This window comes from Hydractinia symbiolongicarpus, chromosome 4, assembly GCF_029227915.1.
Source record: "Hydractinia symbiolongicarpus strain clone_291-10 chromosome 4, HSymV2.1, whole genome shotgun sequence".
Classification (NCBI taxonomy): Eukaryota; Metazoa; Cnidaria; class Hydrozoa; order Anthoathecata; family Hydractiniidae; genus Hydractinia; species Hydractinia symbiolongicarpus.
Window position 1 is genome coordinate 24,142,833 of NC_079878.1, and position 18,809 is coordinate 24,161,641.

The window sequence follows — 18,809 nt, forward strand, 5'->3', positions numbered from 1 at the left end:
AAACATCCAGGCTAAACCGCAAAAGTAGCATGAAATTTTATTCATGCGTTTAATTTGTATACAATTCTTTCGTGAAGGGAAAGGACAATATCACACAGTGTTAAAAACAATAATAAATCTCGCAACGGAGGAAATCTATCTACACAAGCAATAAATTTTGTTTTAGCTAAAATTCAAAAGCATAATCAGACAAAGTTTTGTTTGGTATTGAGTGTATTTCATCGCACAGTTCGTTGGTAAATGTTAAGGACGGTACGCTTCTTCTATAGGATTAATATTGCTAACCCTGCTGTATTTGACAAGTTCAACTCTGTTACTTACTTTTTGCTTGTTGACTGTCTACTTGAGAAGGATCAAACTAACGTATTTACTTGCTTGTTCAGGCTGGTGCAACAGTTGAAATCACGTTTATCGTTATATGAAAGTTAGAAGTTTTCAAAACCATTGTTGTTGGGTTTTTTATTTTTTTATTTAGTTATTTATTCATTTTAGGCTCACTGCAGGGCAACCTCGTTCCCATGGCATTTTGCCTCGTTGATGAACTTGATAGCGGCGAAACATGACCCTGGGGACGAGGATGACTGCAGGGATTAATTAGCAAATTCTAGAGGTACTAAAGGCGTACTTTTTTAATATCGATAATTTTTCAAATATTTGATATACCATTCGTTTGTGAACTGTCCCTTATATATATATACACCTCTCTTGTAAATAATTTCGCTGAATGGACCATATTTCTGCGATACAAATGCATTTGACACAAACTACGTTTTTACAGTCCGTTTGAGGTGCAAGAAATTTTCGGATAAAGTGGCTTTTCAACATTTCACTTGTATTTGGGGAGTACATGAAGTTTTGAACTTTTAAGTACCACTATGGTATCTTATTATCGAGTCATCCAATGCGAACATCAGCAATTTGTTTTCAACTTCATAGACAAAGCTAACAGATTTGAATTTGATAACACATATTAAAACAAGACTGTGAAGAATTAATGACAACTCTTATAAAACTGACCCGAAATTCAATCCTTGCCAATATACAAATAGGAATAGATTCCTCACACTTTGCGGAATAACTTGGCTTTGAGTTAGACATTTTTATTAATACTAAAAGGTAAAAGTACATCATCTTTTTGTAAAATTAAAGTGTTACGCAGACAAATAAGAAAAAATACAAACAGTTTAACTGACTTTACTAATAGAATATCAATCAGTCTCGTCCCCACTAACCCTTTTCACTTTTTTAAACTTGGGGGGAGGGGGTGCGCGAGGAAGACCCTGGACCTCGCCGTCCGGATTCTCGATATGATTGGTAGCCTCACTTTCATTATTAAAATTTGCAAACAATCCGAGAGGATAAAACGAGTTACATTTCATGCTTAACTCGTCAAGTAACAACTAAAATTATGGACTTTTTGCACGTGGCAAAACAACTTGGAAAAGAGAAGAAAAAGATGCGATGTTTTTTCAGTCTGGAGATATAAAATGACTGGTTTTTCTAGAGAATGATATTTAGAGATATTTATACAGCTAGTTATAAATTTTCAAATATTCGTGCCGTTCTTAATATAAAAAAGCGAAAAGGGCTCCTGGGGACAAGGTTGCACATAGATCTCTCATTTATGTATTCGCATCCATATCGATTAAATAGAAAATTCAAAATATGGAAAATAAAAATTTAGGATTTTTTCCGCGTCAGAAAGAAAAAGAGCTCTAGGGACTAGAGTTTGCTGTTAAACCTAAAATTCTTACCATTAACCTCACATATCAAAGACTTTTTCACATTTCGACAATATTTTGAAAATTTCTGACATACTTGTCCCTGGAAAAAAAAATGGGAAATGTGACCAATGAAATTTTAGAATTTGTGTTTGCAAAAAATGTGAAACTAACGAAGAACCTGACAAGCCTTACACCAAATTTATAGAAAAAAAATATTCGAGAAATACTCGCTTCTTCTGCGTGCTTTTTTCACAACAGAGAAAATTACCCAGATCATATATACGACGGAATATTGATCTTAAAAATACGCGCGAGCATGAAAATTTATTAGATATCCACTGTTTGGGGCGAAATTTTTGAATTTTACTTTAAATCCGAGATATTCCATTCTTCCGACTTGTTTTCTTAGCATGCACTCCCCTAACTTTTCCCAAGTTTTCATCAAAATCAAACAGACATTTTCCAGGTTTTCGAGATTGCGTAGGAGCCCTGTATTGCTTATCTGAAAGAAATGCCCTGCAAAAATTAGTCCCGCACATTTGAGTCCATAGTCACATTAAGTATATTCAATTTGAACATTGAAAGTACACATATATATATATATATACAATTATTTAATATGGAATTCCTAATTTTGACATTCAGTGAAAAGTAAAATTAAAACAAAAAATTCGCAGTAGTGTAAAATAGAAATAACCAAAAAAAGAAGGTACATTTATTTCCAAGAGGAATAAGAGTACGCAAATTGAAGTAATTCTTGAACAAGAGAATATAAAAGAAGACAGAAAAACTATTTGGTCGATATACACAAACATGGTGATGTGTTAACAGTACACAAAATATTTCATTGCTGATTGTTAGGTTGGAATCTACTAAAAAATTAGAATATCATAATTATAATTTCCCAGGCTAATTTTCCATAGGGGATATTATCAAAAAAAATTCACAACACTGCATCCAACCATCAACATCAAACGCCTCTTAAATTATTATGTCAAATGTATGTATCCAGATCAATGTTGCACAAGAATATGCTGAGATGCTGAATTCTGGCCTGAGAAATTGAAAAAATAAAAATATATTTCGCTCAGCTCTGATTTTTATATAAAAAAATGTTTCTCGATGTTTAATATCAAAATGTATTGTCAAGTAAAATCGTAAACCGGTGTAGGAGTGTGCAGGTAGGGAATAGAATTGTTTAAGTCAAAATTGGACCAAAACGTAGAAATCCTAGGAGCCTAAAGCGCGCTTTTAAAAATATTAACAGGAAACAATCTGCCAAAACAAATAACAAACAAACAATATGGATGCAGCAATATGTATCTAAAAAATCGCGTGATTATTCAGTATAATAAATAAAAATAATATTTACATATATAAGAATGTGTTTTCGTTTTCATTTCTAACAAAACAGTGCGATGTAACAATCGGGTAGGCAAGTAAAACCAACAACGAGTTTATATTTGGTAGGCGTACCCTGTTTATATGACCAACTACTTCAGATTGAAAACAAGGGGAATTTGTACGACATTAATGTTTCAACGCTTAACCTGCTCAGCATAAGTCTGAACATAAGCATAGATCTCCGTCCACGAAGTTAATTCCACTTAACAGCGTCTCACAGAGCCTGATAGACCTATGATTCTAAAAATACGGCAATGTGGAGGAGGTAAACATATGTTGTTGGTGTTTTAAAAGTCGATCTCCGTACGAGGTCGTATTAAAGCAAGCATTTTGCATTGGGTTAGAAGAAGGAAAGCTCAGGTTAGGAGTAACCGCAGACGGTGTGTTTTCTGTTATATGTCTCTGTTGTTGGGCGTGTTGTGGTGGCGGGTTTATTCTATGCCCTCCGGCAGAATATTGGTTCTTCTGAAATAAATTTGGTTGATTATATAAATTAGGGGCAGTGTAATGCCCATATTTATAATTATGTTCCGAAACTGTTACATTTGGCAATTCGTGGGTGGAAGCTGCCGGTTGTGAGACGCTGAAGCAATTCATTGTTACTGCTACGAAGGGATCTTCAATCATTGGTTCAGTTTTAATTCCGGGAAAGTTAGGGTTTAAATGCGTAGAGGGAGTGTGAGTATTATTAAACATAGGTGTATTATATATGTTACCATTGCCAGGTGTATTCGGATTAAGTCCACTAGAATGACTAACTGAATTTAATGACGGTGGAATAAGCTGATTAAGATCCTCCATATAAGTCCCCTTCATGCGGTTGATATGCTCCATACCACACGGCGGTATTACAGTCGTGCTTTTCATTGAAAACACACCACGGCTTGTTGGCTCATTGCTGGGCGGAGAAAACGAATTTGTGACGGGCGAAAAATCAGCGTAGCTTGACTGTGGGCTAACAGGACCATCTTCGAATGGAAATTTCATCGGGGTTTTGTCAGCCTCCATTTCAGCCATTAATAGATGCGTTGCAAGGTCGTTCGCATCGTCCATGGCTTGACTTTCTTGCCAGGATGGAATGCGATCATGTACCGGTGGTATTGATATACCTTGCGGCGTGAATAAGTCGTCTAACATATGAGCGTCGTTTGAATTCGACATCATCTGGTTGTTAAGATTAACCTGATTATCGTACTCCAGCGAGAGCAAGTACGAGTCTTTGTCGTACACTAAAAAAGATAACTAAACACATTACCCTTAGGTCGTCATCAATTGAGGTTAACATACTTTTGGTAAAATAATTTCGTTGTCTACTAATATAGATGAAATTCGCAAATATTAATGCCAGCATTTTTTCCAAAACTTTGTTTGTGAAAATGAATACAAAAGAACATTTAGCGGTTCTGGATTAGGCACTTAACGGCGATATGTAATTTGCGGATATTATATTTTATAGAATTAGAAGTTTGACACGCAACTTCTGCCATTACTGAGAAAATTAAATCTACCATTATCAAAACAGGAAGCTTGCATAAACACAAAAATTAATTTTCGCGAACTTTATTTCTAATCCGGAATTGCTGACATTGTCTGGTAATTTGACCCGGAAATTCCAGACAATAAAAAAGTAATTCAACTGCAAGCATGGAAAAGACAAGTTACCACATTCCACAAACCTGTGCTGCCAGCTTCAGTTGGCGAATAACTTGTCGTTATTTCATTGGATGAAGGAGTAGGAAATTGTGTGGCGTCGACTCCAAAGTCCTCTAGGTTATCCTTCTGTGATATACTGGGTTTATCTTTAATTTCTAACGCTGCAAAATGTTGTTGAATACTATGCATCACTTCGTCACTTTCCTCGATGTCACTGAAATGTAAAAAGAAAATACAATCAGTCACCTTCACGTAAAATAAAATATTTATTCTCGCAAAATTTCAAACTCTGATAGCGGTGTAGAAACAGAATTAATCGCCACTTTAGAAGGAACTGCATCCTGAGTCTGTCTATCCGTGAGCCAAATGGTAGCTGGAGTAGCGATAGGCGAATTCTCGTATATCTTACACAGGATAACGGCAGGTCAATTAAAGTGCAATATCGTTTTTGATTTGCTCTGTCTCCTTAGTTTTGTTCTACATTAACAACTCGAAAGTGTTAAATCATTTGCCACCAGCTCTCCACCACAGGCACTTGTAACATACCTGGATATGTAGTTTACACATAAGATTTGCGACTCTTCCCCATGGGGCGTATTTCGTTTAATAACAGTCCCGACAGTCTGCATCCAAACCCAGCCACCTGTTTTATTCATCCAACGATAAGCACGCGAAACACATTTTCCTACGTTAATACCTAGAACAAGAATTTGTGAGAAAAATAATCTAACGCACCCGTACATATTGTTAGAAGAATTTTCTTAAAAAAATACTTCAATAAATTTATTTTATCTATATTATAATGCCCGTATACGTCTGTCTGTCACGCAAAATGGTAGCTTAGCTGCGCAAGTAGCCAGACGCACGCGATGCGGTATAAAAAGGACGGGCGAACCCCTGGATTTTTCCAAGAGCTAACGACTAGTCTTTCTAATTGCAACAGTTAATTAAATTTTGGTGTTAAACAGAGTAGCTGGTAAATGTTGTATATAATGCTTTTTTATATTATGTGAGAACGCTTCTAAAGCTTCAACAGTGGCTGTATATGCTTATTTAGGCTTCAGTCACGTTAGAATAAGGTCCTAGTATATCTATATTAAAAAAACAGAAACTTTTACTGAGAGGTTTTACATGGCTTCACATGAGTTCAATAAAAGTGTTACATGCTAAAAAATATTTTTCTAGAGGACTGAACTGCATTAATGTTCTTCCAATATGGTCGGATTTATGATTAATAATAAATATCTTATGATTGGAAGGAATAGATGTTATTGAAGTTGTGTCGTTGTAAAAATATACATAAAAAAATATAACTAAAATAATTTTTTCTTGAAACTTCCAACAATTGTGTATGTTCTCAATCATTTGACAAAATCTAACCTCAGCCTTATTAAAAAATAGGTTCTGAAAAAAACGTGTAAAAACATGTCTAGTTGGACTTATGGAACAATTTGTTTCCCCTTCTCTACAGTGAATGATGACCGTACACAACAATTTGATGTGTACTGATATTGCTTTTAATCAAGAAAAAGGTAATTTAACTCACAATCGGTGTGTGCATCTTGCACAATCATCATATCATTTAGATGATAAAACTCGTAGGCGCTCATACCCACAATATCACGTGCGGTAAAATTCATATATTTCCGGATTCTAAACAAAGGACAAAGCGACGTCACAATTACACCTGACAAAGACAGTCCGTGTGTTTTAAAGTGTGGTCATTTAAATATATTGATTCTTTCTATACAATGATTGGCCACAAAATTGTATATTATAAGTCAATGAGCAATTGCAGGGACAAGAACGCCATTACAAAATCATTAATGTAACCGCTTGATGTAAACATACACCCTCGCACAACTGTTAAACACGTTTACCATTCCCCACCGTAAAAACAACAAAAGTGGAAGTTTTAAATCGTACTAGGTCAAGCTCTAAATGTAAAGAATGACGTTACGTACTTCCCTTCACAAAACGAAATACGAAGGTCCATTCCAACACGACTCACAAAACATTTCGTGTCCAGTTTCAGTTGACAAATTGTTGGCGGTGGTAGCGGCTGTCCTGTTGCAACCAGTGCGTAAGAACGCTCGCCGTTTTGGTCCACTTTTTTAAACGGGACAAGCTGGCCAGAGACGTGAATAACCTATAGTATAAACACAATATAAGCCACGCTTCCCTTTGGCTATCTGGTGAAGTAATGTTTTATAAAAATACCCTCCCCCTCCTCCCTCCATTTCCATGTTGGTCATGCTGGTATTAAATTTGTAGTCAGAAAATAAGATGGGGGGTGGGGGGCGGTCTGAGGAGCATACGCAAAATAATTAGTATAATAGTTTCATTTTTACCTTATAACCGGACGACTTGACGTAACAGCCACCGCGTTTTACTAGAGCACACTTCATGCGAATAAACATGGATATATATCCCTGATTTGCTTTGCGATTCATTTCTGTGAACGTCATTGCTAAAACAGATAGGAAATATGGACTGCAAAACAGAGCACTGAGATTAAATCAAAGCCATTTTATTTGTAACACACCTGGATGGAGATTTAGTTTAGTAATTTAGTAACTAAACACTTGAGAAAAATTGATGTGTGGAAAAACAGCACAGTTTTGTTCGAATTGCGGAGTAAAAAAAACATTTAATAGGAATTGTATTGCTTAAATCAGCTGTCCAGAAATGCAAACATAATTTCCGCGTTAAAGTCCCTTACTCTACATTAATTAACGATGGTTCTTTTTCATATTATTAGCCTAGCTAGCTATATTAAATATTACTACATAGAAGGAGAAGCGGGCATTGAAAATATTACAGTTACCATAACAACGTACCATCAAAGTCGTCGAAATTCATAAAGTCCTTATCAGTTGGTTGTACTGGTCGACATAACAGCTCGGAAAATTCTTTATGATCATCCGGATGTAGAACATTGAACACGCTTGATCCAACCAGATCCAGCTAAACAACAGTAAAAATTATTGACGTCGTTAACCATTACAGCACGCTTTAGTAGATTGGCGTGATTTGTCATATATACTGTCCTAATAAGCACAATCGGTATGATTGATCTTACGTCTCACATGTTTTACTTTCTGACTGAATGTTTAAGATAAAACTTTCTTGCTAGAGCAGTGAACCAAAACAAAAAAATACGGGCAGAGTTATCTTCTTCAGAAAAGCAACAACTCCGACAATCATTGCCGCTATAGTACCTATAGTGGTTCCAAGAAAACCTACCCAAAGACATTTAAATAGAACGAAATGATAGAGCTTTGTTGCTTGTAGTAAAGGTTGCCAGTTCGATAGATTTCAGTTACAGAAGGCACGCAACTACTCTGTTAGACAAATTGGTGGGTACTATCATACCTGTGGCAATCCAAGATGGGTGGAAACTGTTTCAGATATATAGAGAAATCTTCCTTCTTGAGAAACGCAGAACAGAAAGCCATCTAAGGCCTAAAATTAGAGTCAAATAATATTTTGATTATTTCCAAAAGACTGCCTTTAATACCTAAACTACCTCTAAATAATGTGAGTTTTCAGTAATAATTAAAATAGTTATTTCAGTTACAAAAAAAAAAGAAAAAGGAGATTAGAAGAAAAAAGTCCTGGTACGATTGTTGTATTGTCATGGTAATTTTGGCAAACTGAAATCTAGCGATTTTAAAATCACAAAAATCAATTAAAAAGCACTTTACAATTTCGCGAGGTTATTATTATTCCCTGTTCGAAAAAATTTATTTTAAAGACTTTAAATTTTGCAATTTTTAATTTCAAAAGATTGTGTGCAGTTTGAGCTTCGATCTTCTATAGGTTTTAAAAAATAATATTAAAGTAAATAAAGACAATATATATATAAAAACAAAAAACAGATTCACATTCAGAATTCCCATTGTTCTCGCAATTTTGCAAAATCCAAAATTCATCACGACATTTATTCGTGTAAATATCAACAAATAGCAAAAAGTTAATATTCCTAACCTTTCGAAATTTAAGGTATATTTTAATACTTGTAAGTGTATTGCCAAAAATTTTTATAATATTTCCCTGCATTTAATATTTTTGCATTAAAACATTTCCTTTAGCAATCGTTTCCCAGATTTGCACCAATTAAAATAATAGAAAAGAATTTTCTTCCATCCTACAACATTTGATAAATTTAAAAACCAAGCATGTTCACAGACATAAAAATATTAAACTTATTTCATATAATTAATCCTATCTAACTGTCGACCACAAACCAATCAAAGGGATAAAAATAAACCCCTCGTGATACATTGACCAGATTTAGATGTAAATCCCTAATTACCAACTATTCTATGGAACACACGCATTGGGTAGCAAAAACAACAATAAGTGCACAGTTTTTAAATTATTTTAATTTAGCACTGTGTTTTTTGTTTTCAATCTCAGAAGTTTAAAATAGAATAAACATGCTATTTTAAACTACAAAAATATGATCAACAAAGATTAGTTGCCAGGACAACAGGAACCGACGTAAGACACAGCAGTGTATCTGAAAGTCACCTGTAAATAATGCAAACCAAGATCTTTCTCAAATGTGTATGGTGAAACTTCTTTATTTCCAATCTTAACTAAAAACACATATAGTTTATTAGATGAAACAGAGCAAGGTGCTAGCCATAATACACACATTTTCTATAAAGTGACTTTGCTGCTATAGCTACATGACGTCATAATTTATGTAACAAAAAAATGACATCATAATTTATGCAGCAAAGCAAGTAAATCCTATGATTTAAAAAAACTTTAAGCTTACGTTCATGAAAACAAATCAATTTGTGTTTTTAAGATTGATATTATGAAAAATCGTGATTGGTTCATAAGATTTTGGAATTTGAGTTCCACTAATTATGCATAACATTATGAACTAGCCCTGAGGTTATATTAAAAGTTTTGCAAGGAGATTTAAAAACCTTTTGTGGCCGTTTAGTTTTGAATTTTAAACTTAAATTTCAATATTTAGTTACTATAATAATGCTTGACAACAACAATTACATGTTTTAGTTGATAATGTCATAATTTTGCATAGGTAGAAAACGTTTAAGACCTATTTAAAACAATAATTTTTTTAAAAAAATAAAATAAGAACATTTATGGAGAACTTTAAAAAGTCTTTCATATGAGCTCAGCTTGTTTGTGGTAAGCTTTGATAAAGGTTCATAAATGTTAGAAGACCTTTGGTTCTTTCGGTGTATTCAAGTGGACTTTTTTCTCTTACAACTCTGCATTTTTTCTAAAATTGATTTTTTTGCACTTTGTCTCAATGTTAAGTTACTGAATGAAAACACTCCAAAAATTGTTTAGTCATTGTTTACCTGGGTAGGTTCATATGGATGTTTATATTTAAAATATTTATTTCATTTTAATCTGTTAGGGAAGATTATTTAAATTTATCATTATCAATAAAAAAGTCAATTTTAATAATTGTTGTGTTGTATCAGACTCCTTAAACCTCATAAATTAGTCTCTCGTTATAACTCTGACGTCATATCTCTCATTATGGAAGTCATAGAGCTGTTAAAAACTAAAACTAAAGGAAATATGTGGTTAAATGAACGATTTCTTTTTAATATGCACAAATTGAGTTTATTGCTGAATGGGCAATAACTAAAACATCTTCTTCAATTTTTTTTCAACAAAATTGCAGGGTATCAGAACACATGCTATGGCTGAAGCTTGTTGGCATATTTCCACAGAAAAGCTTTGCACTGGCCACAAGCAATCAGTAATTTACAACATACACACAAAATATGTGTACAACTATAACATAATTAATAAAAACATGTGATTACAAGTCTAATTGAAAACAATGCAAAACGAGTTTTTTAATCTGCAAAAATACACAGCAACGAAGAAAGTGCAATATTTAATAAGAGAAAAGAAAGAAATTTTCTAAAGTAACAAAATATTTCTAAAACCACTATTTTCTATTCCTTTTTGTTAAATTATTTAAACTTTATATGGAACTTTAAAAAATGTACAAAAAAATGCAAAATAAATATCTTTTACCTGGCTTGATCACAAGCTTGTTCTTTTTCTTTCGTACTTCTAAATAGTCACGTTAAAAAATATAAGTAAAAGAATATTTCTTCAAAATCAATATAAATATGCATACGTGTCATCTTGAGAATGACTTCAGTGTAGAATCTCACCTTTGCCAGTCAACTCTCGGTACTTTAAGAAACTGATTGTCAATCTTATAACTGAAGCTTTATCTAGCTGTGAAGTGACAGCTTCTGGAAGAGGCAGCAACTTCGCAAGCTCTATATATTGTAGATTCTCCTTGCTTCTTCTATTGCGAGCCGCGTCACGAGATTTTTCCTTGCGTACATTGGAAAGTCTGCAAGAGAAGTTAAATGACAACACTACTTATAAACTACAACATTATGTGATCTTAACCATTTACTAAAAGCTTATGAGTTTGTAGACAATATCATTAATCATTACAAATGCCTAGGCTAAATTTGTGTAGAAATTCAGGATTATCTAAGAAATTCCAGAAATTTTAAGTGAAATTTGAAGCGAATTTGAGGATATTTTACTTTGTAATTTTTACCTTAAAAACAGAAAATAGATAATTTGAAAGAAATTTGACTTATGAGTTTCTTTTAAAGTTCTCCATCCATTTTAAAGTTCTCTTTGCTCAGGCTAGACCCCTGCCATTGCAGACCAGGGACCTGAGATATACACTGAAACACGTCATCACAATATGTAATAGATAAATATAATACTTACTTCTGCTGTCTGTTACCTCTAACCTCCATGTCATCTATCTCCATATTCATTACGTCCCTTTTTAATGTTATATCTTTTGTGGACTTTTTCTTCGATGTTTTTGGAATTGAGTATATTTATTTGTAACTAAACAATAATACTGAGTTATTACTTTTGTTGTCGTTTTCTTGTTGTTATCCCCAAAGCCAGTTTATTATTTAATAGGAAAAAATGTGACACACTTATATCGGTCATATTCTAAACCTAGTTTAAAATCTGTGATTTCTCATTGCAGATTCTGCAATTCTTTTTAAAACAAGAAAAGAGAAGAATTTAGAGTACGTACACTGGAAATTGACCTTTGTATATAAGTTCATAAATTCACAGATTAAATTAGATTTTGTCTTTGTCTGAAACAGTACAGAGAAATCACTTCAGTAACTTTTTCTATCTTTATCATTAAAAAAATAAGAAGAAAAAATACATATATACACAGGTATATAAAAAGTAAACAAACATAGCCACAAAAATCTTCTAAAGTCTTCACACAAAAAAAATTCAATAGTAAAAAAAAATCCACATCTGAAATTTACATACTACAACATTAGTTTTTACAAGAAAAAATAAGTTATTGAAACATAAAATACTGATCAAGTGTATTTTAAAAGACAAATAGAACATTAAAATCCAGCTCTCAACTAATTGGAAAAAAAACACTAGCTTGGCATCACATAATACTTGTAGCAATTATAATTTGAACAAATAGCTTACTAATTAACTCAAATTGCTATATTGTTGTTTTTCACAAAATCATGCTGGATGCAATTGAAAATTATCTATACAGCTAATAATTTTTTTGAAAAAAAATTAACAAAAAATAAACACAATAGTCTTTCTTTATCTTACACTCCTGCCTAAGATAATATTTTCAACTTTTAGATATGGTAGTCTGAACTTTGAAGCAATACGGTGGAGAGTAGTAATATTTTGTATCCTTAACAATAGAGGCAAAAATTAGACACAGTGTACGGCAGATCCTTATCTTTCATAAATTTAATACCACACAGGTCCAATTGATTGAATTATAGGTAAACCAGGGGGGATATAACATAATAACAAAATAAAATATCATACCATTAAGATAACAAAATAGCTTTTTTACGTCAAACTTGTTACACAAAGATTTAAACACTAAACATCCTAACCGGTTACCATGGTTTTAACTTAATGCGGAATAAATGTTCACCAGGAAATTAAGACTAAGATTACAGCTAGTAAAGTAGAAACAAAACAAAAATGGAGGACCATATTATAGCAGTGTATAAAAACAACAAGCGTAACTTTCTTCCTGTTTAAAAACTCTGTGGGTTTTTCTGTAGGTTTGTGCAGTCATTACTAAAAACAACATTGCTTTATTTTTTCTCCTACTGCACACCGACGTATACACATAACGCTATTTTTAATTGTTTACATGTCAAATCTTTTATAAAAATCTTCACATAATTATACAATTTTTTAAATAAAATTTACTTTCCCAAAATTGTAACTGAACACATTATAACGTACATTACAAAAAGGTAATCATACATTACTAATACCATTAAAAAGATTTTAATGTACGCCCACACGACATACACATCTGTATACATCTGACATGAATTAACCTGTGCTTGAAGCTTTCATGTGGCTCCATGTGCAATAAAAACTAGATACTTTAACACATTTCATAAAAGCTATATATATTTGATTTTTTAAACCAATAACAATTATATACTATTTCTGTTTTCTATATATTCACACTCATTATTTTTTTAACATTTTAAGAGAGTTTTAAGGAATAGGACACCTATTACAGTGGAAAAAGTCTCAAACTTACATATGATAAGGTAATAAACTAAACAAAAGCGTTACAGCATGATTAAAAGAACAACACATTAAAAATGTTAATAAAAATATATTACATTGTAATCATTGTTTTTTTAGTCCAAAAAAACATACACAAAGCTGTAAACCTGAGTTACAACCTTTCTGTAATAACTCATCCTCCTCAATCAATAGCTCAGAGTCTAATTGTAAAAATAAATTGATGTTGGTTTTGGCATGTATAGAGAAACAGTATATATCTAAATAATTGATCCCCTCTCTAACTTGAATGAAAATTGTTTTTACACTTTAAGATGTTACAATTTTTGTTATTTTATTTGACGTAGTTAGAAAATAAATGGTAACACTAACAATAATTGTACTAATAGAAATATATGCTCTAATCAGTTTTGGCACCTATAGAATAAAAATGATCAGATATTTTCATCTATAAATAATTCATGATTTAGTAAGAGTCATTAATTTACAAAATATAACATGTCTATGATGTCACAAGGTTATAACTTCAAATTGACTGGGGCACTGCTATGTGCCATTAAGTGATCAAAACAATGGCCAATTTAATGAAAGGAGAACTAAAAAAAACTACATATATAAGTTTGTTATACTAAAAACATTTTTACATATACCGAATAAAACATGACATTAAAATTTTTCATTTTTTTTATATATTTAAATTTTATCAAAAGCCAACTTGGTTCGTACATATTTTGTTTGCTCATGATGACACATGGCGTACATAGCTCAACAGGACTTACTCACTTCTTCGTCTTTCCTACGGTCATTAAATTTTTTCGCGTGGTTTGGGGATGAAGAAGACAAGCTAAATTTCAGTAGAACAACATTACTGTAGAAAACTAATTTTCAAGAATTTAACAACAGTAAACATAGAAAAATTTTAAAGCTGGTTTTGTTTTGTTTTACTATCACAAAATCACTTTCAGTACACTTGCTGACAAAATCAGTTGAAGTTTTGTTTTCAAATCTAGCAAATTAAAAGAAGCACCTGTTGTCTGTTAAGATGTTTCAATACAAAAATAACACAAGAAAAAATTATATATAATATTTATTTTTTAAAGTGACTATGTCTAAAATAATAAAATTTATAACAGTGAAACATCATCTTATTCTGCAGAAGATATTTATTTCAAAACATGGTAAAAAAATACTATTAGACAATCGCAAGAAGCACAGTTTATTCTTCTTTCCCTTTGCTCCTTTGCTTCGTTTATTCAGATGAGTTTGTTTAAATTTCTGCGAACTTACGTCACACAAGTTATCAAGACACTAGTTATCAAGACACTATCATGGCATGCCGTATTGGAAATTTATTTCAATTAATTTTAAATGTAACTTTGAAAAGAGGCTTTACCCTGTCAAGAGTTTCATTGCATCACAGAGAAACCTTTGTAGATTGTAGTATACATGTGTTAACTATATATATATAACAGAATGAAGTGTAAAGTGTAATGGTGAATGAAGTGTAAACCTGTGCCTAAGTGGTCAACTTCACACAGTTGATCAGTTTGCAAAGGTATCTGGTTTGCAAATCATTATGTAAATTTTAAGTATGGCGGAGCTATGTAAACGTTGTAAATGGAGGTAAAAGTGAACTTCTTTTTAACAAATTAACAGTAAATTTGGCATGTTAAGTCAGGCAAGAGTTGTCGTATTGAATATATAATATATAATGCATATTTAAAAAAAGATAAATTCGATTGTTTATATTTTTAACAGGAGCTCTTTCAGCTTTGGCATTTGTGTGGCAGGAAAAAAGATGGGGGCGCTAGGTAAAGCAAAGCTATTATCAGTCCATTTCTTCACTTGAAGACATTCTTAGGACTTTAAATGAATTTAAATAATCCAGTATCATTTTTCCCTTTTTGATATTTTAAGTAAGACTGACCAGACAAGTTGTAAAACATTCGAAACTTTGTTGGTAGCTATTAAAAATTGAAAATTACCGTTCGCAATGCCTTTGTAGCTCATCTCATCAGCCTACTAGTTGGAGTAAGCTAGCTAGCTTACTGATTTATTTGTCAATAACTCATAAAAAACATCCTGTCTTCTTTAAGAACTTTGCATTTCAAAATCACAGCTAAATCGATTTTCTCCCTCCCCAAATACATTGGCTGTTATTATCACATTTTCTCACGGACACCTTCCTTCATCTGCCATTTCCTGGTTGCCCTGCAGTGAACTGAGAGAACGGGTCCTCAGGTCGCACAGGACGGCCGCCTGGCTTTTGTATTATTTTTTGCAATGGACCAGAGATAAACGCGAAAATCGGTTGAGTTGTTCGCGTGTCCATTTAATTTGCTTCGTGAAAACTCCTTTGTCACTGTTAGTGATTTCTTTCACTTAATTTCATAGTATTTTTCTAAACATTTATGCTTGAAAGTGTTCTTATTCTGTGCTTTATAATTCGAGTATTTTTTAGTTATTTAATTTACACATTACAAATACTTCTGATCCAATTGTATTAATATTAATCTTATTATTCCTGAAATTGTGTACCCAGAAAAGCCTCTTCAGTTTCTATCGGTATTGCTGTCAACGAAGGCCTGCGAAGGAGGTCTAGTGCATTTAAAGCTCCCGTTTGAGCTACAAAAGCCGTGCAAGCGCAGCAATCGCTTAACCAGACAACCACCTACGATATCAATCCTATTTTCATGCTAAACGCTAAGCAGAAATGACAGATTCACACTTTCTTAGTCTCTGGCATGACTCCGCGGGTTTGAACCGAAGACCTTCTGCACTGGAAGCGAACACTCTACCTCAAGGCTACCGGTCAGTGAATAATAATTTGACATCCGACAAGTTTTGGGCAATCTTACCCACACTAAAATTTATCTTAATCTTACTTACCAATTTTTTTCTTGAGAAAAAAAAAAGAGAAAATCAGTCAAATTGGAGTCTTGCCATCGCATTTTTTTCTTCTTATTTTTTTAAAATTGTTCTAATAAAAGAAGTGTAGCTGAAGAAAAATTTGATTTACTAAGCCAAAAACATGTCAAGAATCATGAAGGGAAGTCTGTTATAATAAAATATAAAACTGTTCTTAATCATTAGAACAGTTTTATAGAAACAATATGATATGAAATGTGGGATATGATGATGTCTCCTTGTTCCCTGAACAAAAACAGTGCTTTTTACGTTTATCACTTGTACTCTGATGAAGTTTCTATCCCCACGCTTTAGGTTCAGATTTAAAGTCTTATCAACAATAACACTAACAATAAATGATAATGATTTCTTTCAGAGTTTGATTTCCTAAAAACAGATCATACTGGTAGGTTAATAAGTGTATTTGGAATATATGATTACCCCAAATTGTTTTATATTCCCTTAATTTTATGTCCCAAAGACGAACAGAAGCAGGTATCTCTTGCGATGATTAGAGTCATTGTCAGCTCAGTATCTTAAATAAAAAAAGCCTATCCTATTCTAAACTTTTTTATGGTCTACAAAATTAAGATTAAATAATTCCACATGAAGATCGTTTCAATATATGGAATCACAGTCCCGATATTTACTTGCACACGCATCTAAGTGATTACGTAATGCCCGATGCGCGCGGAGAAATGGAGGTAAAAATGTAAACAAACTAAGTGGAAAAGTTACTTCCATTTATGCGCGCGCAGGAAGAACACGGCACTATGATTGAGTGCATATGAGCCTATTGAGAAAATGCAAGAAAATGGGTTTAACAAGAGTTGACCACTTGTGAAATAGATACAAAAGAAGATTTCGATTTTTCGTTGACTTTATTACTTGAAAGTAGATAACTTGGAAATTTCAGCCTTTCTTAACCGAAAGCAACACTACCAGAGCAATGCCCTTTCCACTAGAAAATATTTCAATTGCTAAAAATCTGTTTGTAGTTATAAACATACAAAGAGTAAGTATATTGTTGAAGGCGATATGTTAATTCTGTAAGATGTTTGTCATGTAACATCTATCTTTCGTTTAGAAAATCCCAATTATTTCATTGAAGAATGAATTTAAACTATTACAATTTACACTCAGCTACATTTTACCTGTTAATATATACTTTTTCGACCATTAGAGTTTGCTGAAAAGAAAGTTTTTACATCAAAAATTACATTCTTTTTATAAGCTCGATTTACTGCGTACTTGAATCAACCCTAAATATCAAAATTTCAAATAAGCACCCAGGGCGCTTAATCGAGCATTTACGGTTAATGTTAAGCATGTAAGTCCTGTTTAAAAGAATCGCAACAGTTATAAATCTACTAATAACATTTCTACACACTAGTTAACAAAGTTTCTGTGATAATAAGTTGTACCCTGTATGATTTTTATGTTTAGTTTAAAGTATAATTTCTCCGATTGCTTTCTGCCTCGCAATAAATTAAAAAGTTGTGGTTGTCAGTATCATTATTTTCTTTTAAACTAGTTACTAGTATAATCATTTTTTTTAGATCTTTTTAAATAAAACATCATAAAAACAACAACTACCACAACAACAACAGCTACAACGACGACAATAATAACAAACAACAACAAAAAACAATAACATCAAATTCAAAGCTTTCCAATTGAAAATAATGCTGCTCTCAAGATATTTTACTTAAAATCGTTGCTTACAATATATTTCTTTATATTTTATCTTTAATTTTTAATGGATACCTTTACCCAGTGGGCACACGACGTCTTTTCAACGTTGATTAGACGTTGAATTCTGGTCGCGACGTCGCAACCAACATTCAACGTCTAATCAACGTTGGGTCTGCAACGTCGATGCAACCGACGTAAATTCAACGTCTTTTCAACGTTGCCCTCCGACATGAATACAACGTCGCATCATCGACGTCTTTTCAACGTCGTTTCCACAACGTTGTTTCAACCGACGTGATATCAACGTTGATACAACGTCGAAAAAAGACGTTGTTTCAACGATCGTAAAACCGACGTTTATTCAACGTCGTACTGCAACGTTGATTCAACCGACGTCTTATCGACGTTTATTCAACGTCACTCCCGCAACGTTGATTCAACCGACGTCTATTCAACGTCGCACCCGCAACGTTGATTCAACCGACGTCTTATCGACGTTTATTCAACGTTGCACTGCAACGTTGATTCAACCGACGTCTTATCGACGTTTATTCAACGTTGCACCAAATTAACTTTTTACCGAGAATCTGTTCCGTTCAAATCTTATTTGTTTTAGTTCGTCTCACACTGGCCTGCAAAGTTATATCTCAAACAGACGTTCATAGAAGTGTTCCAAACTGTCCAACAAAATAACGAAGCGTACTCGGTGTTTGTTAAAGATCGTCATAAACTAGAAATAAAGAACGCACGTTTTACTTAATTTTTTTGTAATTTGTCAGCGATTGGATATATTAATGCCGACGTTATGTTGTTTTT

At 32.8% G+C, this 18,809-nt stretch overlaps 1 protein-coding gene across 1 annotated transcript; it reads right to left on the minus strand.

Moving 5' to 3' along the window:
• Positions 1–3,028: 3,028 nt before the first annotated feature.
• Positions 3,029–15,630, minus strand: LOC130641956 (neuronal PAS domain-containing protein 3-like). The gene is made up of 13 exons (XM_057449002.1): positions 15,377–15,630; positions 11,550–11,675; positions 10,967–11,154; positions 10,824–10,862; positions 9,318–9,385; positions 8,157–8,246; positions 7,622–7,748; positions 7,133–7,251; positions 6,746–6,930; positions 6,328–6,434; positions 5,328–5,478; positions 4,805–4,995; positions 3,029–4,357 (listed from the first exon to the last, which is right to left on the minus strand). Exons 2-13 carry the CDS (start codon positions 11,597–11,599, stop codon positions 3,369–3,371), a joined length of 2,304 nt encoding a protein of 767 aa, XP_057304985.1. The 5' UTR covers positions 11,600–11,675; positions 15,377–15,630; the 3' UTR covers positions 3,029–3,368.
• Between the last annotated feature and the right edge of the window lie 3,179 nt (positions 15,631–18,809).